At 46.0% G+C, this 27,200-nt stretch overlaps 1 protein-coding gene across 4 annotated transcripts in view; it reads left to right on the forward strand.

The window, feature by feature from the left end:
* The window catches only part of robo3 (roundabout, axon guidance receptor, homolog 3 (Drosophila)), a 309,406-nt gene that overhangs the window by 205,681 nt on the left and 76,525 nt on the right, over positions 1-27,200 (forward strand). For all 4 annotated transcript variants that reach the window (XM_041174412.1, XM_041174414.1, XM_041174415.1 and 1 more), the window contains 5 exons: positions 6,048-6,129; positions 10,646-10,814; positions 20,907-21,073; positions 21,956-22,077; positions 25,091-25,307. In XM_041174412.1, coding sequence (XP_041030346.1) covers positions 6,048-6,129; positions 10,646-10,814; positions 20,907-21,073; positions 21,956-22,077; positions 25,091-25,307 — 757 coding nt within the window. The remainder of the gene's footprint in view (positions 1-6,047; positions 6,130-10,645; positions 10,815-20,906; positions 21,074-21,955; positions 22,078-25,090; positions 25,308-27,200) is intronic.

A 27,200-nucleotide genomic window follows, 5' to 3' on the forward strand; every position in this document is an offset into this window, starting at 1 on the left:
GAGGTGGACGGACTCCTCCGACTCTCGTTCCAGCCTGTTGAGGGCCTCTACCACCTCTGCCTGATGTTCCCCTGTCTCTTGCTGACTCTCCACCATTAGTTGGAAGGCCAATTCCAGAAGCCCATCATCGGACTCGGACCTCGCAGACTCCTCTTTCCCAGCAGACTTCCGAGTGCTGGTGAGCTCTGCCTCCTCCTGCTGTGGATATGTGTCTGTGCAAAGACCACCAGAGTGCGAGACCCTTCCTATGCTAAAGCTCATAGCCACCCAGGTTTCTGGTCTCTAGGCTGGTGGAGGGTGCAGGCGTCTGCTGTGATGTCTCTACAGGTGAACATCTCTCCTCTTGTCCTCTCTCCTGGCTCGTCTCCAGGCTAGGGCTTCTGCTGAGGCCTGACAGAGAGTCCTCAGCCTTGGGACTTGGCCTGTTCCTGGTGGCTCATGTAACTGTGAGAGGAGAGAGCGAGTGACAGCTTGAGCTGCCTCCAACATAGAGGTACACTTAGCCCTCAGGTTTCTATACCATGGATAGATCCTTATTGAGTGGAGGCCCAAGTCCAAGCTCCCCATCATCAGTTGCCTGGTACTGCTCCACGCCAGCCAACAGGCCTGTCCTCTCTTCAAACTCCAGGAGAGCTCTCAGATGTGGGCCCCCCACCTCCCATTCGGACCCCCACCCCCCTCCCCCACCATCTTCACCTGGTCTTGCCAGTTGTGCCTCCACTTCTCCAGCTCAGAGCTTGTATGGGTGACCTGTGATGGACAGCCTGGGCACTTACAGCATCGGCCACCTGTGCCCATGCAGGGTTAGCTTCCTTGCTCGGCCACCTCCTCCCATCAGCTGGGTAGGATACATCCTGCCTGACCACGACATGGTTGAGGAGATGTGCAGATGTGACTGAGCTTGGGTGCTGGACCTTCACCGCCCCTTCCAGACACCTCAGTCAGTAGTATTGACAGTGAGGATGTCTGTGCACCTTTTAAATATGGCGGCCGGATATGATGGCGGGGCACGCATATCCAGCTAGATGCTGGGAAACTCCCGACTGCATAATTAATGGCACCTGGGATGCAAGATTCAGCGGGATTTTCAATCAGCCTCCACTACAGGGAAGACTCCCTGTCCCAGCCCCGCCACAGGATTTAGTCCCGGATGGGAGAATTCTGTCCCACATCCCCATTGAAGTCAGCTGATGTAAATGAGGCTGCTGACTCATGATCACCCTCGTCATCAGACAGGATAAAGCCAGAATGGCCCAGGTAAGTTGTTAAACAGATGAGAAAGTTTCATAGAATCAGAGAGGGAGGCCATTCAGCCCACTGTTCCTGTGCTGCCTCTTTGGAAGAGCTACTCAATTATTTGTAATGCACTTCGATAAATCAAGTCACGAAGGCTGTTAAGGGCTGTGGGCTGAATTTTACCACAGACTTCAGGGCCCCAAAGTTGGGCTGAAACAGAGGTCCCTAGTCTGCAATTGCTGGCAACAGGACATGCTTGTTGATTTTATTGCATTCAGCCTCCTAATTGCTGCTTGTGGGCTCATCGTCCGATTGAAGATGACAAATCTCCTGATGGTGCCATCCCAATTTGAGGGCCGGCAGTTCTGAATCTCCAGCAGCGGCACCGGGAGAGGTGGGTGCAGGCAGGGGACCCTGGGGATGCCTCAGGAGGGAGGCACAAGTTGCCGTTGAAGAGGTAAGTGCAAATGAAAATTCAGGTTCCCTGAGGAGGGAGGTGCCCACCATTTACAGGGCAAATCCCTCTGAGGAGGCGGGGGCGGGGCGGTGGGGGGGTGGTTGGTGTGGGGCGTGCTATCGTTGGGGCTACAAGAATTGCCTTTGCCTTTCCTGCTGTAGCCCTGTCTTTCAGCTAAGAAGTCTCCAGCTAAGTTCGGACACCACCCCCTCCCCGGCTGCCACAGAAAGGCCACCTCCATGAAGCTAGTGGCTCCCTCACGTGGCGGGGTCCACTCCGTTATCAACAAAATGATGGCGGCCCATAAAGCGGCCCTGAATCGGGCCTTTGGTAGTGCCAGTGCAATCAACGCCGCAGCCCACCGCTGGGAACCCTCCCAGCAACAGGGTTGTGCTGGGAAGCAATTCTGACATGGCTTCCCCCTCTATTTTACCAGCCCCTTCTGCCTTCTTCCCCATTACCCAGGGAGCCAGTAAGATTCTGCCCTCTATGCCTGGGTTCAGAAGTTGATTCTTTCCCTGTTTTATTTTTTTAAAACAAAATTAATTCCCTGCAGTTTCCTACTCGGTGGATCGGGCCTGCAGCCCTGAGCTGCATTAAAATTGCAGCAAGTTGGCTTTGCTTCCAGTCATGGTTTCCCCAAGTAGAAACATCGAGGTTACATTCTCAGATGCGCGAATGCTCCGTGTGAGTGCACTCCCCTGAACTGCCATCTGCTGTTTCCAGGAAATGGGTTCTTCTCAATACAGAGGGGGTGGGAGGATAGGGCCTCCTGCTGAGAGTTCTCCATATGCTGGCTCACAGACCATCACTCCATAAAAGGCAGGGAAATTGCTGGCCAGATCACCCCAGGCTGCTGCAGTGCACATCTGCACAATTTTAAGAGAGCCTGGCAGAAAAGCAAGTAGACCCTTGGCTGAGTGGCATTGGCCAGAAGGATTTCATATTAAAGGGATGACAGAGAAAAAGATGCAGGGATATGGGGATTGCTCTTCAGAATCATGGTACCTTTTCCCCTCCTTCTCCTTCTCTGTTGCCTATTCTATAGTGAGCTCTACTGACAGTTCAATGTTTAACTAGTGACTAACTGAGACATATGGATCTAGGTAGCCCCCAGTTCAATTCCTTGTCTTGTACCGAACCCATTGATCTCAGACAGGATGGCAGTAGAGACTGGATTAAATTTGGTGTCCCAGGTTAGGAAGGAGAAACTCTGCTTGAGTTCATCCTCTTGATTGCGAGCCAGCGACACCTACTGGAGATGGATGCCTGGTGAAGTCAGGATCAGGTTTGTCTTTGATGGAATGAAATGTAAGCCTGCTATTCAAGGAAGAAGGGAGAGAGGACACTAGCCTGGCATCAGTAGGAGGAAAAATGCTAGAATCTATTAAAGGGACATGATAACAGGGTACTTATGATCAGGCAGAGTCATCGTGGATCCATGAAAAGTAAACCATGTTTGACATACCTGAGTTTTTGAGGATCTAATTAATGGAGAGGATAAAGGAAAACTAATGGATGTGGTGCACTTGGATTTAAAAAGAAAACATTCAATAATGTGCAGGGCTCAATGGATTATATTAACAAGGATTGAGGATTGGTTAATGGACAGAAAACAAAAAGTAGAAATAAACATGCTATTTTTGAGTTGACAGTCTATAACCAGTGGAATACTGTAAGGATCAGTACTTGGACTTCAACTATTTACAATCTATTTCAGTGACTTAGATGAGTGTAAAGTACCCAAGTTTGCTGATAATACAAAGTTAGGCAGGAAAGTAAGCTGCGAGGAGGACACAAAAAGGTTGCAAAGAGATGTAGACAGGTTGGCTGAGTGGGCAAGAACATGGCTGGTGGAATATTGTGTGGAGGATATAGTGTGGAGGAATGTGAAGCTACCCAGTTTGGAAGAAAAAAGAAAAATGCTTTTTTAAATAATGAGAGACAGGGAATTGTTGGTATTCAGAGGGATCTGAATGCTCTGGTACGTTAATCACAGAAACTAGGTGTCATTAGGAAAGCAAATGGTATGTTAGCCTTTATTACAAAGAGATTTGAACATGAGAAAAGATTGTATAAGGCCTTATTGAGACCACACCTGAGGTACTGTGTACAGTTTTGATCTCCTTACTTAAGGAAAGATATACTTGTCTTAGAAGGAGTGCAACAAAGGTTCACTAGACTGAGTCCTGGAATGAGAAGATGAGGAGAGATTGAGTAGAAAGGTCTCTATTCCCTGGAATTTAGAAGAATTTGAGATTATCTCATTAAAACATAAAATTCTGAAAGGTCTTGACAGGATAGGTGCTGGGAGGTTCCCCCAGCTTGGGAGTTTAGAACTAGGGACTTACATCACAGAATAAGAGGTCAGTCATTTAGGACTGAAATGAGGAGAGTTTTTTTCAATCAAAAGGTTGTGAATCTTTGGAATTCTCTATCCCAGAGAGCAATGATTGCTCAGTCTTTGAGTATAGTCAAGTCCAAGATGAAAAGATTTTTGGAAATTAAAGGAATTAAAGGTTATGAGGATAGGGTGGGAAAGTGCAACTGAGGAAGAAGGTCAACTATGATTTCATTGAATGGCAGAGCAGGCTTGAGGGGCTAACTGGCCTACTCCTCCTGTTTATCTAGGTGTCAGCTATGGCTCAGTTGGTATCTCTGAATCATAAGGTTCCAGATTTAAATCCCACTCCTGGGCTGGAGCACAAAATTAAGGCTGACACTGCAGCACAGCGTGGAGGGATTGCTGGGCTGCCAGAGGTTCTCCCTTTTTTGATGAGACTTCAAATTGAGGCCCTGTCTGCCAGGAAAGAGGATGTAAAAGATCGCATGGTGCTATTTCGAAGAAGAGCAGTGTAGTTCCCCCTGTTGTCCTGGCCAATATTTATCCCTCAATCAGCACTGTTAACTGGTCATTATCACATTGCCCTTTGTGGGAGCGTGTTGTGCACTAATTGGCTTCTGCGTTTCCTACAATACAACAGTGACTGCACTTTGAAAGCGTTTTATTAGCTGTATAGTGACATCCAGTGGTTGTGAAAGATGCTATACAAATGCAAGTCTTTTTTTTCCCTTATTTTCTAACCCCTGTATTAAAGGCCTGCTGACATTCAATGCCAGAGTTCCCATATGAACAAACACTGAAGAGCAAGGAGTTGGGTGAGGAGAAGACAGAGAGGGAAGCAGGAAAAAGAGCTAAACAATGTTCAAAAATTCATAATGTGTTCCAGAAAAATGGGAAATGTTGTTAGAGTCTAACTGATGGTTTTTGGACAGGATACATTGAGTGGCATGATTGATCACACATCTGCCAGTGGCATTGTTGCTTGTAACAACAGAAGCTCAAGGGGCAGCAGTTCATCTTTCTACAAGGCACTTTTGGCCTTAACATTGAAGTTAACAACTTTAGACCTGAACCACTACTCTCATTTACAGCCAGGTAATAAGGGCTCATAATGGAGGATGCGGGACCAGAATGACTGGAAGTGGAGATGATGTAGGACAGTGCTTGGGGTGACCATCTCCTATGGGCACACACCTGGCGAAGTGGTCTGCACACCTGGGGTCTAGAGGTCTTTTTTCTGCCACATTCCTATGTGGCAGGAGCCTTCTGCTCTTTACCAAATTTTTCATGGTTCCTTCCCTCTCTGCTATTCTGCTGTAACTGCTTACACTTCCCTTAGACCCCTCTTTAGTTTCTATAATAAAAGCAGATTATTGTGGATACGGTCTATAGATCAGGCACAATCTGTGGAGTTTACATTTCAGGTCCCTGACATTTCATCAGAACTGGGAAATATTGTTTCTTTACTTGTCACATTCTTCTTCCTTGCACCATTATCCCTTTGGTCATTTAATTACTTCTGCCCTCTAACCTAGTGCAGAACTTGCCCTTTGGTTCGTTACCCTTTTCCCTGCACTGAATCCATTGATCTCAGACAGGATGGCAGTGTGCATCTGTACTCACTTAAAAGCTGTTCACCATCCCATTCTAAAGATAGGTCATCGACATAAAAACATCAGTTCTAGGAACAGGAGAAGGTCATTCAGCCCCTCAAGCCTGTTCAGGCATTCAATTAGGTCATGGCTGATCTCTATCCTTTGGTTCTGATCCTCACCTCCCCCCCTCAGCTCTGTTCCTTGCTCCACAGATGCTGCCTGACCTGCTGAGTTCAGCATTTTCTGTTTTTATGTCCCTCCATATCACGTTTGTTTTTGTAATTATAAAGGAGTTAAAACAGAATATTAATCTTGTACATTAGTCTTAAGGATGCTTCGAGCAATGCCCACTATTTAATTTACAGTGACCGGTACAAGCAAGGACAACATCCAATTGACTGCTTTTTGTTGCTAGGTAACCGATACTGGTATGTATGTCTGCGTCGCCACAGGATCAAGTGGGGAGACCACCTGGAGCGGCTATCTGGAAGTGCAAGGTAGGGTGCAATTAAATCACATTATGTCAACTAGGAAGCAAACAGTCGACAGGACAGGTCATCAGAATGGCCTGTTTAATTAGAACTAAATGGAAAGATAAAACTACAGGTACATACAGCCTAAATGCAAAGTACGAGAGATTATTTCACAAAATCACAGAATTTTAATGGCACGGAAGGAGACAATTGATGCATTCATGTCTGCATCGGCTCTCCAAATCAGCATTATGCCCTAGTACATTGCCCTGCCTTTTCCCTGTACTCCTGCACATTGTTTCTATTCAAATAATCATCTGATACCCTCTTGAATGCCCCGAATGAACCTGCCTCCACCACACTTCCAGGCAGTGCATTCCAGACCCGAACCACTCGTTGTGTGAAAAAAAATTTTCTTGTGTCACAATTACTAAATAAGCACAAGGACAATAAAGACCACCCACCATTCAAAGCAAAAGGGATATCAGCTGCCAATGCTGACATTAAGATTTATTCTCTCAGATTCTTTAGTGAATACTTTAGTGACACTCCACACAGGCGGTTATAAACTTGGGGGCAGTAGTGTAGTAGAATGGTAATCTCAGCAGAATCAAGTCCATCAGCAGTAGTTTATTCAGTTAGGAAAATGTGAACATAAAAAGCTGATGGCAAGTGTTGGGTTGTTTGAAAAGATCATGAAATGTTGTTTAGGGAAGGAAACCTGCCACCCTTACCTGGTCTGGCCTCTATGTCACACGCCAACATGGCTGATTCTCAACCACCCACTGATTGTTTAGCAATCCATCCTGTTACAGCGATCCAGAAAGAAGGCTCACCACCAGTAAACACAGGTCTTGCTAGTGATGCCAAAATCCTGCATGTTTTTTCAAAAACTTGTAGCTTGAACTTGAAGACTGAACTAAAATGCACCCACTGAAAGGGAGAGGGGATCTTAAGCAGAGGAGGGGGAGGAGACTGGAGAGGTGGGGGAAGGATGAAGGATGATCCTGGACAGTTACAAAGGAGAGCAGCTCAGAAGGGAGCTGCCAGCCCGTGAGCCATCTCTGACTGAAATATTAATAGAGCCCCTGATAAATGGCTGACTTTTCCTTATAATTGCTCTTAAATGAACTTGCCCTCCCGTACATCACTGACTGGTTTGATTTTCAGTGTCACAACCTGACCTAGAATGGAGGCAGGTCAGAGGTTAAACAAATATGTTTGATTGTGCAATGCATTACGGAACCTGATGGCCTTTGAAACAAAGAGTGAATAGGATAAGGCAGTGCAAGCCTGTGACGTAGTTGGAGCTTAAAGGGATGGCCTATAGCATTTTTGAGGGGGTTGCCGAGGGGGTGCACACGTGTGTGCTTTTGCTAGCTGGTGGGCACAAGTTGATTTTTGTGGTAGGCAGCTGGTGTCTTTTAGATTTTGTGAATGACTTCATAGCACAGTCTGACAAGACTCGCATCCATCCCAACAATCTGCAAACAGTTTCGAAGCCGGATGTATTTAAACTGGGGTCAACTGTGAAATGATGTCAGAGAGGAAAATTCAGTGGCAAAACTGGATGTCAGTAGTAAAACTACAGTCCAGGTTGTATTTGCTGAGCTCCCTTTCAGGTTTCTGTTTCTACTAATATTTGTTGTTTTATTAGCACGCTACTCCTGTTGTCTTTGAGTAGCCAACTCTGTCAATCGGAATGGGAGTGGAGTCCCAGGGATTGTGCCTACAGGAATGGTGGAGTGAAAAATACCACTGTTTCCACAGTATTCCTGGCTGTGTGTTTATAGTTACAGTTGGCCTCTGGGCATCCTTCAGACAGAAAAGCTTGACCTCACCTTTAAGGAGATAATAGTTTGGTGGCAATGTCACTGGAGCAGTAATCCAGAGGCCTGGACAAAAGCTCTGGAGGTATAAATTCAAATCCCATCCCGGTAATAGTACTGAAGAGTTGTGCTCCAGAATTAGCCGTGCCCCTAGCCAAGCTTTTCCAGTTCAGCTACAACACTGCCACTGGCTGGCAGTGTGAACAGTTGCCCAGCTGTGACCTACCCACAAAAAGCAAGACAAATCCAAACTGGCCAATTGCTGGCCCATGCCCAGAGGGAGTTCGGAGGCAAGGAGGGCATTTAATCAGTCAGGAAGGCGCTGTGTGAGCACCCCGCCAACTTCCCACCTCCACAGAAATTAAGCCCAGGGTGGGAAGGCTTGCGGTCAGACTTCCCATTCTGCTGCCGTTGAGGCCCTTAAGTGGCAATTAATGAACTTTTAAGCACCTTATCTCACTGCTGCCTGTATGAACCCAGTTGTGGGCCTGTCGCCATGCGATCTGCATGGCAAGCAAACCTGGGTGAGCTGATTGTGGTCTCCGGCGCTGGCGGAGGGCTGATCAATGACGCTCAGTGCCTGATCGAGGGACCTGGCATGCCAGCTAAGAGCCACTCCCCTGCCCTTGCTGCTGACACTGCCTCGCCCACCAAAGACCTCCTGCCTTGACTTACCCCAGGCCTGGGTCACTCTGGCAGCAGCCACCTGCTCCCTGGCGATGCTGCTGAATAAATGAGCTGTCAGCCTCTGATTGGCCGGCAGCTCTCAGGTGGCAGAGTTTCCACCCCCAGGGTCCTTGATCCTCGGGAAGGCCAGTGGCCACTTCAGAGCCTGAGAGGCACATAATACTGGTTGGTTTTCCAGGAGGAGGCAACACAGGTCTCTTGCTGGCTCTCCAATTGGCAAGCAAGACCCCGGATGCCTCCATAAATCCCCCTCTTCATTCTACCCTCATTAGCAAAGTGATGGAAGGTGTCATTTACAGTGCTATTAAGCAGCATTTACTCAATAACCTGCTCACCAATGTTTAGTATGGGTTCTGCCAGAGCTACTTAGCTGCAGACCTCCTTGCAGCCTTGGCCCAAATATAAGAGCTGAATTTCAGAAGTGAGATGAGAGTGACTGCTTTTCACAAAAAGGCAGCATTTGACAGAGTGTGGCATTAACTGAGCCCTAGCAAAATTAAAGTAAGTGAGAATCCAGGGAAAGCACTCCACGAGTTGGAGTCATACCCAGCACAAAGGAAGACGGTTGTGATTGTTGGAGTTCAATCATCTCAGTCCCAGGACATCACTGCAGGAGTTCCTCAGGATAATATCCTAGGCCCAACTATCTTTAGCTGCTTCATCAATAAACTTCACTCCATAATAAGATCAGAAGTGGGGATGTTCACTGGTGCTTGCACAATATTCTACAACATTCATAATTCCTCTGATCCTCAAAGTAGTCCAAGTAAATATGCAGCAAGACCTCGACAACATTCAGGCCAGTCTGATAAATGACAGGTAACATTCGCACCACACAAATGCCAGACAATGACCATCTCCGACATGAGAAAATCTAACATCTCCCCTTGGCATTTAATGGTACTATGATTAATGAAACCCCACCATCAACATCCTTGGGGTTACTATTGACCATCTATATAAATACTGTGGCTACAAGAGCAGATCAGAGGCTGGGAATTCTGCGGCAAGTAACTCACCTCGTGGCTCTCCAAGGTATGTCCAGCATCTATAAGAGACAAGCCAGGAATGTCTTAGAATGCTTTCCATTTGCATGGATGAGTGCAGCTCCAACAACACTTAAGAAGCTCAACACAGCCAAGACAAAGCAACCACTTGGTCAGCAGCCCATCCACCACCTAAAACATTCACTCTTTCTGCTAATAGCACACAGTGACAGCAGTGTGTATCATCTATAAAGTGCTCTGCAGCAACTCGCTAAGCCTTCTTTGGCAGTGCCTTCCAAACCCATGACCTTTACCCTTATAAGGACAAGGGCAGCAGATGCATGGGAACATCATCACTTGCAAGTTCCCCTACAAGTCACACACCATCATGATTGGAACTATATCACCATTCCTTTACTGTTGCTGAGTCAAAATCCTTCCTAATATCATGTGTACCTATAGCAGATAGACTGCAGTGGTTTAAGAAGGTGGGATCACTATCACCTTCTCAAGAACAAGGAGGGACTGTCAATAAATACTGGCCCTGACTTTGATGCCCACATCTAACAATGAATATGGAATAAATAAATAATTACTAGTGAGCTGGACAGACCAATCCACATCTTCTCATTCCTCTTCTCTATCAAAGTGCAGCCTGATCCTGGGCTACGGGCCACTCTGTTACCTCACCTATCCAACCCTTCTGTCTGTATAAGCCAGAACTGCCAGGTCTCAAAGATTGCACTGGCTGATTGACCACGAGGTGCATCACAATTGCATTTGATTGCTATGGCCATCTTATTGGCTGATTTGAAGTTTCAATGTCCAGTCAGGGAGTCAGAAGTCAAGCTCTACCATCTGAATGATTGTTTTCCGTTCTGCTCCCTCTTCTGCCAACTGAAGGTTGAATTGAGTGGCCCGATTTAAGCCCCATCTTTTCAGTCACAGAGTAATGCATGGACTGTGTGTGTTGTGTTTGCCTGTGATTAGATAAATAATGAAGACATACGTTGAAAAATACTACTTCCTTTCTTTCAGAAAATGGCAGCCCGACTCGCATCCTGTCAGCTGAACCGGACCTCCTACCTGGCCCTCCCTCGAAGCCACTGATCACTGATGTCACCCGTAATAGTGTCACCTTGACATGGCAGCCAAGCCAACACATCGGAGGTTCAGCAGTCACATCGTACATCATCGAAGCATTTAGGTAGGAAGAAGAAAGCAAGCAGCTGGGAAAACAGAGAATTAATATTGTTGCACAGAGGCTTCACGTCCCTGCAGACAGGGGCAGGGTGTTATTTAGCAAGAGGCAGCTCTCAGTGCCAATCTTTCGCAGATTTATGAGGCTCGCTCAGGTGGGGAATGTGTTTGTTCACAAAGAGAGATTTTCCTGTCACAGACATGACAGGAATGGCCTTGAATTACTGTCAGACATGCGCTGCACTAACAGGGAAAGGCTATGAGGCAGAACCAACATTGCTTTCCTGGGAGGCAATTGATGGCTGCATTAGAGGAGTCTTGAAACCCATCAGCAACATCGCTGAAGGAACAGCCGGTCCCTGTTTTATGGCTTGAGGTATTAAATCGGAGGAAGAGATAGTAGAATATTTGCACTGTTTGGGTAATTTACTTGTCTGTTTTTTTTTCACCACCACCACCACCTGCCCTCCACTGCTTCCCTCCCCGCCACTAGCCGCTAAACTCTTTCCATGCCTTGCACCTTTTCAGGTCCTGATGGCTGCTCCCAGGCTAGGGAGCCTCTGGCATTGGCTGGGACAGACTATCCATGTATAGCCTTTGCTCAGCTTCCGTCAACATCAATCAGGCCAACGTCGTGGAATGATCATGTGGTAGAGATCACCGCCAAAGCAGTTCTGTTGCACTGGAGTGCCAGAGAGCTGCACCCCCATTTACTTAGTGTACAGATTTTTTATTAACCCTTCATGTTCCACCTCTTCAGATGGTTCCTGAAAAGAGAGACGTGTTGCCGAAGTATTTTGTCTTGCACTCATCAGGGCAAATGCAAGGATGCCAAAATTCAGATGTTCACAATTTACACAACTTATGTCATTATATTTATAATATATATCATATCACATTTATATAATCATTTGAAATTTGACATTCTTATGTTTATCCTGATGAGTGCAAGATGAAAAGCTTTGGCAATGTGTCTCTCTTTTCAGCAGTGTTCACTTTCTGAAGGTACGGGCTCCTGCTGGAGTACGGCTTCTAGAACAAATCCCAGTATCTCACTCAAGCATCCATCCTTCATGCGTGAGGGGACAGTGAGTACCTGCGTGCTAATCTATCATGGAAATCATCACAGTTCAACTGAGCACTCTCCTCACCTAATGTCAGCACACCCTTTCCAGCAGAGATCACGGGGACCCATCTCCTTTTAAATCAAGACAACAACATATTTGAGCATTGCTTGTGGTGACCCTGGGAGGTATAAATCTGGATTAAGGATGCCTGCTCATGAATTCCCACCTGTGCCATGACAGCTACTCCTTCAGCTTCCTGGAATATTGAAGGAAGTCAAAAGAAGGCACTATGTGTCCCTGCAGTAAGGGAAAATGGGCTGCCAATAGAAATTATAACCAAACAAAAATTTCATGTGAACAGCTGAAAATATTGATAACACAAAAACAAAAATACCTGTAAAACCTCAGCAGGTCTGACAGCCTCTGCGGAGAGGAATACAGTCAATGTTTTGAGTCTGTATGACTCTTCATCAGAACTAAGAAATATAGAAATGAGGTGGAATATAATCTGGTTGAAGGCTGGTTGAACCAGCTTATATTCCACCTCATTTCTTTATTTCTTAGTTCTGATGAAGAGTCAGACGGACTCGAAACGTTGACTGTATTCCTCTCCGCAGATGCTGTCAGACCTGCTGAGTTTTTACAGATATTTTTGTTTTTGTTTTAGATTTCCAGCATCCGCAGTATTTTGCTTTTATGAAAATATTGATACCCTTGGCCAAATCTTTCACAAAATTTTATAAACAGCATTAAACAAAATAGAAACAGAAAGAGATTATTAATGTAAAAAGTAGACTACCACATTAAAATACTTTTTAATTGCAGCCAGAGTTAAAACATAGAGAGAGTTGTCACAAAAATGGAGCAAACTCAAGTTGCATGTGTACTTGGATGTATGAGTATACATGGACTGCAGCGGCTCAAGAAGGCAGCTCACCACCACCTTCTCAAGGGCAGTTAGGGGTCAGCAATCAATGCTGGCCCGGCCGGCAACACCCACATCCTGTGAATTAATTTTTAAAAAGGCATCTTTAATGTAGGCTAACATTCCAATGAGTCTAATCAGATCAAAAACTGGCAAGAGTCAAATAAGGAGATGAAGGCACAGGAGATGAGAAAATTTTGAACAGAGAGCCAGATTTTAAGGAGACACTTAAAGAAGGAAATGGAGGTGAAAGGATTGAAACGTCTAAGGAGTTGCAGACTTCATAGCCTAGAGAGTTGAACACACGGTCACCGATGGAGATGCGAATGGAGTGGGGGAATTGTCAAGAGACCAAAATTGGAGGAATGCGAGTTTTAAAAAAAAATCATGGGTGTTAGCGCCACAGTAGCAATCATTGTCCATCCCTAATTGCCCTTGGGACAACAGAGTAATTGGCTAGGCCACTTCACAGGGAAGTTAAGGGTGAACCAAATTGCTGTGGGTCTGGAGTCACCTTTAGGCCAGACCAGGTAATGACAACAGATTTCCTTCCCGAAAGGATATTAAGGAACCAGTTAGGTTTGGACGACAACTTGTTGGTTCCATGGTCACCATTACTGATGCTAGTATTTTTTTTAAAATCCATACTTTTTTAACTAATTTAATTTAAATCCCCAAGTTGCCATAATGGATGTGAACTCATGTCCATAGACTAGTAGTCCAGGTTTTGGGATTGCTAGTCTAGTAACATAAGCATTGTACCCACCTGGAGCTCTGTCGAAATAAAGGAAGGTACAGCGATAGAAAGGTCTAGGCTGTGAAGGAATTTGGGCACCGGGATGAAAATTTTAAAATTGAGTGATTGGTGGGTCATGAGCCAGATAAGTCAACAAGCACAGGGATGACGGTTTAGAATATGGGCAGAGAGCTTTGGATGGCCTCGAGCTTGTGGGGGTGGGTAGTTGGGGGGAGGCGGCGGAAGGCAGGAGGCTGGCCAGGAGAGTCTGCAGGTATAAAGGCATGGAGGGTGCATTCCAGACACATCTGTGTTTGCTGACATGGAAACAGGGTGGCCTCCCTATCCCAGGCTCTCAACCCTCATTGTCCGCTGTGTCTTCTGAAGTCAGGTAAAGAGTACTGAAATTGCCAAGGCTAGAGTGATGATTTGCGCTTTTAGCTTGTAAATCACCTTAACTGGAAGTTGATATAGCCCAGCCCAGTATTACAGATCAAACTTTCATTGTCTTTAATGCTTATCAGTATTTGATAGGCAGAAAAAAATCAGTAGCAGTAAACTGCAAATTGGAGAGTGGTGAGCTAGCTGTAGCCACTCAATTTTCTAGTTTTTTTTTCATTCATGGGATGTGGGTGTCACTGGCTAAACCAGCATTTTTTGACTGTCCCTAAATGCCCTTGAAAAGGTGATGGCCTCCTTGAACTGCCACGGTCTGTGTGTTGTAGGTACATCCACAGTGCTGTTAGGGAGAGAGTTCCAAGATTTTGACCCAGTGACAGTGAAGGAACGGCGGTATATTTCCAAATCGGGATGTGCGACTTGGAGGGAAACTTGCAGGTGATGCTGCTCCTGTGCTGCCCTTTTCCTACTAGGTGGTAGAGGCTAAATCCGGCCATGCAGATAATCAATGTAAGCAGTGAGGTCGTGCAGTCTACTGACTATAAGGGTCCTGCAAATGAGGTTGGACAGTCTCAGCCCAGCTCCTTTTTACGATTGAGCCACAGCACAAAACTGCTGCATATTGAGAGGAGGACATTGGTGGAGGGGCCTCCCCCTCCTCTCCCTTCCCACCTGAGGCCTGATCACTTTTTGAGCTTCCCCCCCACAGCTGCTAAATTCCTCCTGCCAGCCTGAAAATTGAGGCTGGGGGCAAAATGGTCATTGTGGCCACTTTAAGGGCCTCAATTGAGGCAGGGGCTGGCCAGCCAGCATGGGCCTCACCCAAAACAAAAACAGAATTACCTGGAAAAACTCAGCAGGTCTGGCAGCATCGGCGGAGAAGAAAAGAGTTGACGTTTCGAGTCCTCATGACCCTTCGACAGAACTTGCATTCGAGTCCAAGAAAGAGTTGAAATATAAGCTGGTTTAAGGTGTGTGTGTGGGGGGCGGAGAGATAGAGAGACAAAGAGGTGGAGGGGGGGGGGTGTGGTTGTAGGGACAAACAAGCAGTGATAGAAGCAGATCATCAAAAGATGTCAACGACAATAGTACAATAGAACACATAGGTGTTAAAATTAAAGTTGGTGATATTATCTAAACGAATGTGCTAATTAAGAATGGATGGTAGGGCACTCAAGGTATAGCTCTAGTGGGGTTTTTTTTATATAATGGAAATAGGTGGGAAAAGGAAAATCTTTATAATTTATTGGAAAAAAAAAAGGGAAGGGGGAAACAGAAAGGGGGTGGGGATGGGGGAGGCAGCTTACGACCTAAAGTTGTTGAATTCAATATTCAGTCCGGAAGGCTGTAAAGTGCCTAGTCGGAAGATGAGGTGCTGTTCCTCCAGTTTGCGTTGGGCTTCACTGGAACAATGCAGCAAGCCAAGGACAGACATGTGGGCAAGAGAGCAGGGTGAAGTGTTGAAATGGCAAGCGACAGGGAGGTTTGGGTCATTCTTGCGGACAGACCGCAGGTGTTCTGCAAAGCGGTCGCCCAGTTTACGTTTGGTCTCTCCAATGTAGAGGAGACCACATTGGGAGCAACGAATGCAGTAGACTAAGTTGGGGGAAATGCAAGTGAAATGCTGCTTCACTTGAAAGGAGTGTTTGGGTCCTTGGACGGTGAGGAGAGAGGAAGTGAAGGGGCAGGTGTTGCATCTTTTGCGTGGGCATGGGGTGGTGCCATAGGAGGGGGTTGAGGAGTAGGGGGTGATGGAGGAGTGGACCAGGGTGTCCCGGAGGGAGCGATCCCTATGGAATGCCGATAAGGGGGGTGAAGGGAAGATGTGTTTGGTGGTGGCATCATGCTGGAGTTAGCGGAAATGGCGGAGGATGATCCTTTGAATGCGGAGGCTGGTGGGGTGATAAGTGAGGACAAGGGGGACCCTATCATGTTTCTGGGAGGGAGGAGAAGGCGTGAGGGCGGATGCGCGGGAGATGGGCCGGACACGGTTGAGGGCCCTGTCAACGACCGTGGGTGGAAAACCTCGGTTAAGGAAGAAGGAGGACATGTCAGAGGAACTGTTTTTGAATGTAGCATCATCGGAACAGATGCGACGGAGGCGAAGGAACTGAGAGAATGGGATGGAGTCCTTACAGGAAGCGGGGCGTGAGGAGCTGTAGTCGAGATAGCTGTGGGAGTCGGTGGGTTTGTAATGGATATTGGTGGACAGTCTATCACCAGAGATTGAGACAGAGAGGTCAAGGAAGGGAAGGGAAGTGTCAGAGATGGACCACGTGAAAATGATGGAGGGGTGGAGATTGGAAGCAAAATTAATAAATTTTTCCAAGTCCTGACGAGAGCATGAAGCGGCACCGAAGTAATCATCGATGTACTGGAGAAAGAGTTGTGGAAGGGGGCCGGAGTAGGACTGCAACAAGGAATGTTCCACATACCCCATAAAGAGACAGGCATAGCTGGGGCCCATGCGGGTACCCATAGCCACACCTTTTATTTGGAGGAAGTGAGAGGAGTTGAAGGAGAAATTGTTCAGTGTGAGAACAAGTTCAGCCAGACGGAGGAGAGTAGTGGTGGATGGGGATTGTTCGGGCCTCTGTTCGAGGAAGAAGCTAAGGGCCCTCAGACCATCCTGGTGGGGGATGGAGATGTAGAGGGATTGGACGTCCATGGTGAAGAGTAAGCGGTTGGGGCCAGGGAACTGGAAATTGTTGATGTGACGTAAGGTGTCAGAGGAATCACGGATGTAGGTGGGAAGGGACTGGATAAGGGGAGAGAGAAGGGTGTCAAGATAACGAGAAATGAGTTCTGTGGGGCAGGAGCAAGCTGAGACGATCGGTCTACCGGGGCAGTTCTGTTTGTGGATTTTGGGTAGGAGATAGAAGCGGGCTGTCCGATGTTGTGCGACTATCAGGTTGGAAGCTGTGGGAGGGAGATCCCCAGAGGAGATGAGTTCAGTGACAGTCCTGGAAACAATGGCTTGATGTTCAGTGGTGGGGTCATGGTCCAGGGAGAGGTAGGAGGAAGTGTCTGCGAGTTGACGCTCAGCCTCCGCGAGGTAGAGGTCAGTGCGCCAGACAACAACAGCACCACCCTTATCAGCGGAGGCTGAGCGTCAACTCGCAGACACTTCCTCCTACCTCTCCCTGGACCATGACCCCACCACTGAACATCAAGCCATTGTTTCCAGGACTGTCACTGACCTCATCTCCTCTGGGGATCTCCCTCCCACAGCTTCCTACCTGATAGTCGCCCAACCTCGGACAGCCCGCTTCTATCTCCTACCCAAAATCCACAAACAGAACTGCCCCGGTAGACCGATCGTCTCAGCTTGCTCCTGCCCCACAGAACTCATTTCTCGTTATCTTGACTCCCTTCTCTCTCCCCTTGTCCAGTCCCTTCCCACCTACATCCGTGATTCCTCTGACACCTTACGTCACATCAACAATTTCCAGTTCCCTGGCCCCAACCGCTTACTCTTCACCATGGACGTCCAATCCCTCTACACCTCCATCCCTCACCAGGATGGTCTGAGGGCCCTTAGCTTCTTCCTCGAACAGAGGCCCGAACAATCCCCATCCACCACTACTCTCCTCCGTCTGGCTGAACTTGTTCTCACACTGAACAATTTCTCCTTCAACTCCTCTCACTTCCTCCAAATAAAAGGTGTGGCTATGGGTACCCGCATGGGCCCCAGCTATGCCTGTCTCTTTATGGGGTATGTGGAACATTCCTTGTTGCAGTCCTACTCCGGCCCCCTTCCACAACTCTTTCTCCGGTACATCGATGATTACTTCGGTGCCGCTTCATGCTCTCGTCAGGACGTAGAAAAATTTATTAATTTTGCTTCCAATCTCCACCCCTCCATCATTTTCATGTGGTCCATCTCTGACACTTCCCTTCCCTTCCTTGACCTCTCTGTCTCAATCTCTGGTGATAGACTGTCCACCAATATCCATTACAAACCCACCGACTCCCACAGCTATCTCGACTACAGCTCCTCACACCCCGCTTCCTGTAAGGACTCCATCCCATTCTCTCAGTTCCTTCGCCTCCGTCGCATCTGTTCCGATGATGCTACATTCAAAAACAGTTCCTCTGACATGTCCTCCTTCTTCCTTAACCGAGGTTTTCCACCCACGGTCGTTGACAGGGCCCTCAACCGTGTCCGGCCCATCTCTCGCGCATCCGCCCTCACGCCTTCTCCTCCCTCCCAGAAACATGATAGGGTCCCCCTTGTCCTCACTTATCACCCCACCAGCCTCCGCATTCAAAGGATCATCCTCCGCCATTTCCGCCAACTCCAGCATGATGCCACCACCAAACACATCTTCCCTTCACCCCCCTTATCGGCATTCCATAGGGATCGCTCCCTCCGGGACACCCTGGTCCACTCCTCCATCACCCCCTACTCCTCAACCCCCTCCTATGGCACCACCCCATGCCCACGCAAAAGATGCAACACCTGCCCCTTCACTTCCTCTCTCCTCACCGTCCAAGGACCCAAACACTCCTTTCAAGTGAAGCAGCATTTCACTTGCATTTCCCCCAACTTAGTCTACTGCATTCGTTGCTCCCAATGTGGTCTCCTCTACATTGGAGAGACCAAACGTAAACTGGGCGACCGCTTTGCAGAACACCTGCGGTCTGTCCGCAAGAATGACCCAAACCTCCCTGTCGCTTGCCATTTCAACACTTCACCCTGCTCTCTTGCCCACATGTCTGTCCTTGGCTTGCTGCATTGTTCCAGTGAAGCCTAACGCAAACTGGAGGAACAGCACCTCATCTTCCGACTAGGGACTTTACAGCCTTCCGGACTGAATATTGAATTCAACAACTTTAGGTCGTAAGCTGCCTCCCCCATCCCCACCCCCTTTCTGTTTCCCCCTTCCTTTTTTTTTCCAATAAATTATAAAGATTTTCCTTTTCCCACCTATTTCCATTATATAAAAAAAACCCCACTAGAGCTATACCTTGAGTGCCCTACCATCCATTCTTAATTAGCACATTCGTTTAGATAATATCACCAACTTTAATTTTAACACCTATGTGTTCTATTGTACTATTGTCGTTGACATCTTTTGATGATCTGCTTCTATCACTGCTTGTTTGTCCCTACAACCACACCCCCCCCCACCCCTCCACCTCTTTGTCTCTCTATCTCTCCGCCCCCCACACACACACCTTAAACCAGCTTATATTTCAACTCTTTCTTGGACTCGAATGCAAGTTCTGTCGAAGGGCCATGAGGACTCGAAAAGTCAACTCTTTTCTTCTCCGCTGATGCTGCCAGACCTGCTGAGTTTTTCCAGGTAATTCTGTTTTTGTTTTGGATTTCCAGCATCCGCAGTTTTTTTGTTTTTATCTATGGGCCTCACCCACTCTGATGTAAAATTGTGGAGGGGTCGGGGAGGGTGGGGGGCTGGTGGGAAGGCCATCTGAAGAATTTTACAGGCCCCCCCTCCCCTCACCTGCAAACCTGCCAGCAGGGGAATGTAAAATTCTGCCCTTGGTTTTCATGTGATTGATTAAAAGTAAAGTCACTTTAAGCTGTTCCTACAATCCTCTCTGTTATACTGAATTGCCTTAGTGTGTTGAGCTGCATTTCTACACATAACACTCCCAGCCTAAGTGCAACAGCACTGGTGTGCAACTAGGGCTTATTAGCAAAGTACCATTCAAAGTCTATTCTTAGCTTTGCTTTTCCTTCTTTTCATTCATTTTAATATAAATGTAAGGCTCAACTCTTCATTTCAGTTCACCAAGAGCCACATAATAATTGTGCAATATTTAAGTGTAGTAACGTGAAAGGTGAGCTCTATAGGTTCCTCAATATAGATTGGCCTCCAGTCATGTTTAACTGACCTCTTAGACACCCATAGATTTTGCCTCTGCACTGTGTGTGTATTGTGTAAAACTGATGTCTGTGTAGCAACACAAAGAGAACAGAGAGTCTGTGGGCATATAAAAGAGAAGCAGAAGGCTCCTTTGACTTTCAGTGGAATAATGGAATGCTCCCTTAACCATTCATTAATGTGGAATGTAATGTTCAAAAACATAAACCCAATAGTTCAGTCGCTGATTAGTTACAGGTTTTATATCATGTTTCAATTCCCGGTCAAGATTAACGTGCACCATAAAGGTTTGACCTAATCCTCTGAATACTAACTGAGTTGGAAATTCCAAAGAAGCAACCTCACACATTACAGTTGTAAAAGCTATATAAATGCAGAGCCTTGAGGTCTAAGAGACTCTCATTTTCTCTCCTGACACCCCAGGGCAACCTTCATCTTGATCATAGAACAAACGCATAGCAGAGGAACATCCATTAGCTTTAACCACTGAGGGGACCTTGTGTGATGGATTATGTGGCTTAGGTTCTGATTGGCTATAAGAATAGCAAATAAAAATATCACTGAGTGACAGAATGAATTTATTTCAAATTAAAACACTATTTAATATTCTGAATATCTGAGCAAAGACTGCTGATGAATAGAGGTGGGCAGCAGCCTACTGACATATCAAAATGCATCAAATATTCAAATTACAGCATCCAAGTTTTTATATTCTGAGCTTTGATTTGGCTGGGAAACTGGCCTCAAAGGTGATTTTCAATCAATGAAGTCTCTTTTCAGAACTGTAGCACCATATAACTGAATGCAAATAAGCTCATTGCATGACGTTAAAATGATGGAAAATGGCCAATAATTAATTGTTGGTTCCGTTTGAAGTTTTGAGTATGTACCAAATTCATAGAAAATTCTGCAATTAGTTCATCTTAGATCAATCCTCAAATTTCAGAACAGGCTTGACAGCAAAAAAATCAGAGAGCAAAATGGCTGTTAAAACTGTGATGCTTAATAATTTTCCTCCTTTAATCGATGCACTTGAGCTATTGCTTGGTTTGGAAAAGAGGAATTGTTTTAAAAACTCTAGCATGTGACCCACAAGGGATTTTCATCTTTTTTCTCTCAGTCAATCTGCAGGGAGCACATGGCAGACAGTGGCTGAGTATGTGAAAGTGGAAAAACACACAGTAACTGGTCTGAACCTCAACACCATCTACCTGTTCATCGTACGTGCAGTCAACATGTATGGCCTGGGAGACCCTAGCCCCATCTCTGAACCTGTCCGTACTCAAGGTAAGCTGTGCTTGACAAACGCTCCATTATGAACTTCTGAGCTTTTGTGACAGTCAATTATCTCCCACCCTCTTCAGGTTTTGCTATGCTGCTTACCATTTCATGGCTAGCTTGTCCGATGGCTTTGTCCAAATCTGCTCTGAAAATGGCTGGAAGAGGGAGGACAAGAGTGGCTTTGTTGCTTTGATGATAGCATTGCTTGATTGAGCTTTGGTTCAATGCTGGGATTCCCATTTCTGAGTTGCAAGGTTACAGGTTGAAGCCCCACTCCAACTAGTTTTGGTGACCAGTGATGAGAGCTTCGGTTTCAAAATACTGGTTGATACTGAGTTCGATTGCCACTCCATAATTTTCCACCTATTAAAATCCTAACATGCACTCTGCACTGAGAGAGTCAAATCATAAAGTTTACCCCACAGTCATCATCATGGGACACTGGCTGGGAGAAATTACTAAGGGTGGCAGTGTGAGGGAGCTGGATTAACACCTTTCGGAAAAGAATTGCCAACACAAAATGCTAGGAAATCCAGCTCAGGACTGTAGACTCATCTCTCAAATTGTGCCTGAGCAGTTTATTCCCCCTTTGATTAGATTACAACTAGTTACTCCATTATTCCATTTATAACATACATTGTATTAATTGTAAGAATGAATGATAATTAAAAAGTTAATGGATTTATGGATATTTACTTAAATGTGTGACTGATGCATACACCATTAATTTGAACTCCTAGACAGGATCTGTATTGCCGCAGTTGTTTCTATTGATTAATTAACCCTGCAATGGACCATTAAAGTGCTTAGCATAACTGTTAGTAGATACCGAGGCACTTAAAAGTATTAGCACAAATTTATTGCATCCCTTCTCCTTATTGTCCACAGATGTAAGTCCCACAGGACAAGGGGTGGACCATCGGCAAGTACAGCGTGAGCTTGGGGAGGTGGTAGTGCAGCTACAGACTCCTGTCACCTTGACATCCACAACCATCCAGGTCACCTGGGCGGTAAGTAGTGAATATAGCAGTGTCCCACAGCTACATTTACAGGAAAGGGCAAAGTGAGACCTAGTGTGTCAAGGGGAAGAATGAGTATCAGTATAATGTAAATTAACCTTGTATAATATCGTCTGATTGGCTTCAACTGGTGTCTGGTCAAAGAGGCATAAGCACAAGTAAGTCACGAGTGCTGTGCACACCTCTTGCATGCAAATCAGAAAATCACAATGAGCAGTGACCAACTTGATGCTGCTTTTGCTACATGTCATTTCCTCCCATGTGTGTCAGCCTAGCCCAGTGACTAGCTCCACACTCAATGCACCCCAGCTACAGAAGGCATTGTAGTGTCTATGTATTGATAGCAAGAATTGTAACAGCCCCTCACTCTGTTGTATGTATCACACTGAACTAACCATGCTGGAGATATACAATTAAATCTGTATAGCCTAAGGTCATTGGAACAAATCAAACTTTGCAGAAAATCAAGCAACATATCACTCTTCTGAAGATTTTACCATTGATTGTGGTAGTGGTCTAGACTCGAACCATTGAGAGTGCCATCTGGGTGACCATGAAGAGTAGAAATATGAACATATGGAGAAAGGTAAACATGGGGCAGAATTTTGTCCTTGACAGGAGGGTGGGCCCGACTGACTTGGTGGCGGGCGGGTAGCTGATCGCCACTGCTGAAACGGGCCCCGCCGCCATTTTAAGTGGGCGGGCCAATTAAGGCCCGCCCAGCGTGATGCCCAACAGGAAGCGATATATGCCTCCTGTGCGGGCAGCGGGGAATGGGGTGGGAATCCCCAACTGCCAGAGTGCGCTCTTTCACACATGCACGCAAAAGAGCGCAAATCTCCCTGAGGCTAAGTGCTGCTTCAGGGAGATCACTGAAAGGCAGTGAAAATTTAAAAATAGAAAAATTAAAAACTCATTAACATGTCTCCCTCGTGTGAAAATGTCACGCAAGATGGGACATGTTAAGGAAGTACACAAAAACTTTATTACAATATTTTAATTCCGATATCAAACCTCATCCCGCCACTGGATGAGGTTTGTAAAAAAATCACTTACCCGCCTGCCCATTGAGCCCGTGCGTCGAGCCGAAGTTCGCACGGGTCCCTCAAAATCCTGGTCGATTAGAGAGTTAATGGCCTTAACAAGGCCTTTAATTAATGGCGGGTGCGCATCGTGCTGCATAGCACACCTGCTGACCGAAACATCGCGATGCCGCGGGCTGACAAGCGCTGGTGTGTGGAGTCTGCCACCTGCATGCCAGCCAGAAGATTCAGACCCTGGAATCTCATTGACTCATGGCATGTTTCTGGAATATGTAAAGCTCAGACGCCTACACAAAACTCTAACACCTACATAGTCACCACTCATCTGGATGGTTCAGAGTCCTGTATATATTAGAACATAAGAACTAGGAGCAGGAGTAGGTAATTCAGCTCCTCGAGCCTGCCCCACCATTTAATACGATCATGGCTGATCTAATTTCGGCCTCAACTCCAATTTCCCGCCCTCTCCCTATCACCTTTCAACCTGTTACTAATTAAAAATCCGTCTATCTCCTCCTTATATTTATTCAGCATCCCGGCATCCACTGGACTCTGAGGTAGAGAATTCCATAGATTCACGACCCTTTGAGAAAAGTAATTCCTCCTCATATTTGATTTAAATCTATAGAGAGGTCCAACAAAAGACTCAGTTGCTCCCAGCTTTGTGTGTGTGTATAGAAAGCAGAGTGGCAGCATTTTGTCTTCCTGATTAATTGGAAACTAATACGGAAATAGGGTTAAGGTGCTTGATGCAGATCACAATGGTGTCCCAAGCATTATATGCCAAGAACATCAATGAATGCAGCACATTGCCTCTGCAGCAAGAGATATCTACAATGATTAAATGTATACCTTGCCTGCATTCTTTGGGAATGTTTCCAGAAATATAGGAACTTAGGAAATAGAAGAAGGCCTGTTGCGCCTGCTCCATCATTCAAACAGATGGTGGGTGATCATCTACTTGGTACACCATTTTTCCCATTATATCCATTCCTTGATGTCATTAGTATCCAGAAATCTATCGATTTCTCTCTTGAACATGCTCAATGATTGAGCATCCACAGCCCACTGGGGCAGAGAATTCCAAAGATTCACCATCCTCTGATTCAAGAAACTCCTCCTCATCTCAGTCTTAAGTAACCTATCCCTTATCCTGAGACTGTGTCCGCTGGTTCTAGACTATCCAGCCAAGAAGCTTACAGACAGTAGCTTATAGGAACAGGAGAGGCCATTCATCCCCTTAAACTTTTTCACCATTTAATGAATAACTTATTTGAATCCTAACTCTATTCTTCTGCCATGGCTCTAAACTCCTTAAAGCCCATGGCTAGTAAAGATCTGTTGATCTCAGGTTTAAAGTTATTAACTGAGCTAGTACCTATTGTTTTTTGTGGGTGCCAGTTCCACACTTCTATCACACTTTGTGTGAAGATGTGTTTTCTAACTCCAGAATGGCAAGGCTCTGATTTCAAGATTATGCCCCTCGCCCTCTCTCCTTGTGGTACCTTGCGGTAAAAGTTTCTCCCTATCTACCTTATCATCTTCATTTCAAAATCCTAAAATTCTCAACCAAATCACCCTTTAACCTCCTATATACTAGGGAGTGCAGCAAGTTTTATGTACTTTTCCTTAGAATTTAAGCCATAGAGCCCTGGTAATATTCTGGTGAATTTACACTGCATTTATTCCAAGACCAGTGGTGTATCATTTCTAAGATGTAGTGCCTCCTGAGGTGCAAAGGTATTAAATTTTTGGGTTATTTCTTGTGCCTGACCATGATATTTGACTGATCTATGGACATGGACCCCTAAATCTCTTTGAATTGCCACGGTTCTAAGCTTTTCACTATCTAAAATATACCAGAATCTATTCTTTCTTCATCCAAAGTGGATGACTTCATACCCATCCATGTTGAAATCCATCTGACTTAACCTATAAATAGTCTGATGCTTGTATTGCAGGTTGATCGCCAGGCCCAATTCATTCAGGGTTACCGGGTGATGTACCGAACCAAGACGAGTGCCTGGCTCATTCAGGACGTGAAATCTCCTGCTGAACGCACGGCCATTCTTGTCAACTTGAAAAAAGGCACCGAGTATGAGATTAAGATCCGCCCATATTTTGATGAGTTTCAAGGGATGGACAGTGAATCTGTCATTGTGCGGACACCAGAGGAAGGTACAAACGCATTAAAGTTTTTGGTTATTTTTTTGTGCATGACCATGACATTTGAGTGATCTGTGGACAGGTCAACAATTTATGACTTGATAATAACAATCTGAGAACCCAAGCTCTATCTTATAGATACACTGAGGATGAAATTGGTTTATGCCAGTATTGTGGAACAGGCTTATAGTGAATTAGCAACCCAGTTTATTCCATGCTCAATTTTCATCTCCATTGACCAGTGGAATAGAAAATTATGCACCGTATTTATGGGCTGCCAATGCACTGAGTCCATTCAGTGTTACTGGCACAAGCCACTTCCGTTTCCTTTAATGTATTCAAATGATGGCGTAATGTTTAAAGAGAATTCTGAACTTCCAGTTATTAGCTGAAAGAAGGACACATGACAAGATTTCACATTTTTAACAAACTTTTACTGTATCAAATGACTAAAAAACTATTGATTAAATACTGCTTCCTTTTTTGTAGGCGGCCTATTCTTTAAACGACCGAACAGAAATTTCCCCATCCACTTATACTGACAAGCAAAAACTGCAATTTGTTACACTACTCAGCCTCTTAAGTAGACATTCACATCTCCTGGAACCAATCCAAAATGTTTCACAGCTCCCAAAGGTTTTATCCCTGTTCTTTTTCCTTTCCCAACACTATCTTACATAGTTAGAGTTTTTGCTAGGGATTCTCCCTTACAGCTTCAGCTAGACAACCATGTTAACCTTGTTTCAATTCCTCATAAACTACATTTTCAAACTGGGCATGAGTTCCCACCTGCATTCCAAATAGTGCGTAGTCAGCATCTTTCTATTTAAGGTGCAGACCTAGCCAACATCTACCTATCTTGCTTCTCCCCTCACATTTGGCTGAAGATTAGCCAAGGCCAGTACTGCAACCCCCCTTCTGCCTGTGATACCTCTGAGTTTATAGGGAAGCCTGTAATCTGATCTCAAAATGGCTTCTTCTGCCCTCTATTCCATGGCAACGAAAAACACACTAGCCCTGTATCCAAGTAGAATGGGTAATCAGCTATCTCTAATCACCACTGCTTTTCATCTTAGAAACCACAGCACAAGTTCCAGGTCAATTTATGAGTTGATATCTGGGTTGTTGGAGACTTAGGGTCTTCTCATTGTGGACTTAAGAAACAGCTGTCGTTGTCCCCAGGTGTTAACATTTGGCACATCTCTTTCAGTAACAAATGTGACTCTCCTTTTGATCTGACAAGTAAACCACTCACATGACCCCTTTCATTTAACCTACATTTAAAGATGCAGGCTGGAACTTTCTGTCCCCATTGGCGTTGGGCGTCATGGCGGCGTGATCAGACAATATGGCGGGAAGGTCAAAATTGGTTTCATGGTGTCGTGAAACCAGTTTGCAATCATCCACTCCACCCGTCAATGGTGGGTTGCGTTTCCCACCGCCGGACGTTATTTTAATGTATCTACGTATCATTATAAGCCCAGCTCACTGGAATGATCGGCCCACCCTGCACCATCCGGGCACGTCAGCGTGATTTCACACCTATGTGCTTCGCAACAGTACACAAGCAATGTGGACCTGGTGAGCAGCACTTCACTCGGGACTCCATGGTTTGTTTGCCCACCTTGCTTCGGGCAGCACTCACAGTCATCAGCGCCAGGCTTCACAGGCAGCACCACATCACTGTTAGGGGGGCTCACGGGCAGGTCTCTACCTACCAGACCAGCCATAAGGTAGGGGTGGCTTTTCAACAACTACAGGGCGAGGGCTTGCTTTGGGAAGAGGGAGAAGAGGCTCAGGCAAGGGAAGAGGCTGCAGGGCGAGGGCAGTACTGGGGAAGGGGTGTGTGGGGGCACATGTTGATCTGTGCAAGTGGCCTCAAGATGGTGAGGGCTGAGGAGGCAG

Source organism: Carcharodon carcharias, chromosome 25, assembly GCF_017639515.1.
Source record: "Carcharodon carcharias isolate sCarCar2 chromosome 25, sCarCar2.pri, whole genome shotgun sequence".
Taxonomy (NCBI): domain Eukaryota; kingdom Metazoa; phylum Chordata; class Chondrichthyes; order Lamniformes; family Lamnidae; genus Carcharodon; species Carcharodon carcharias.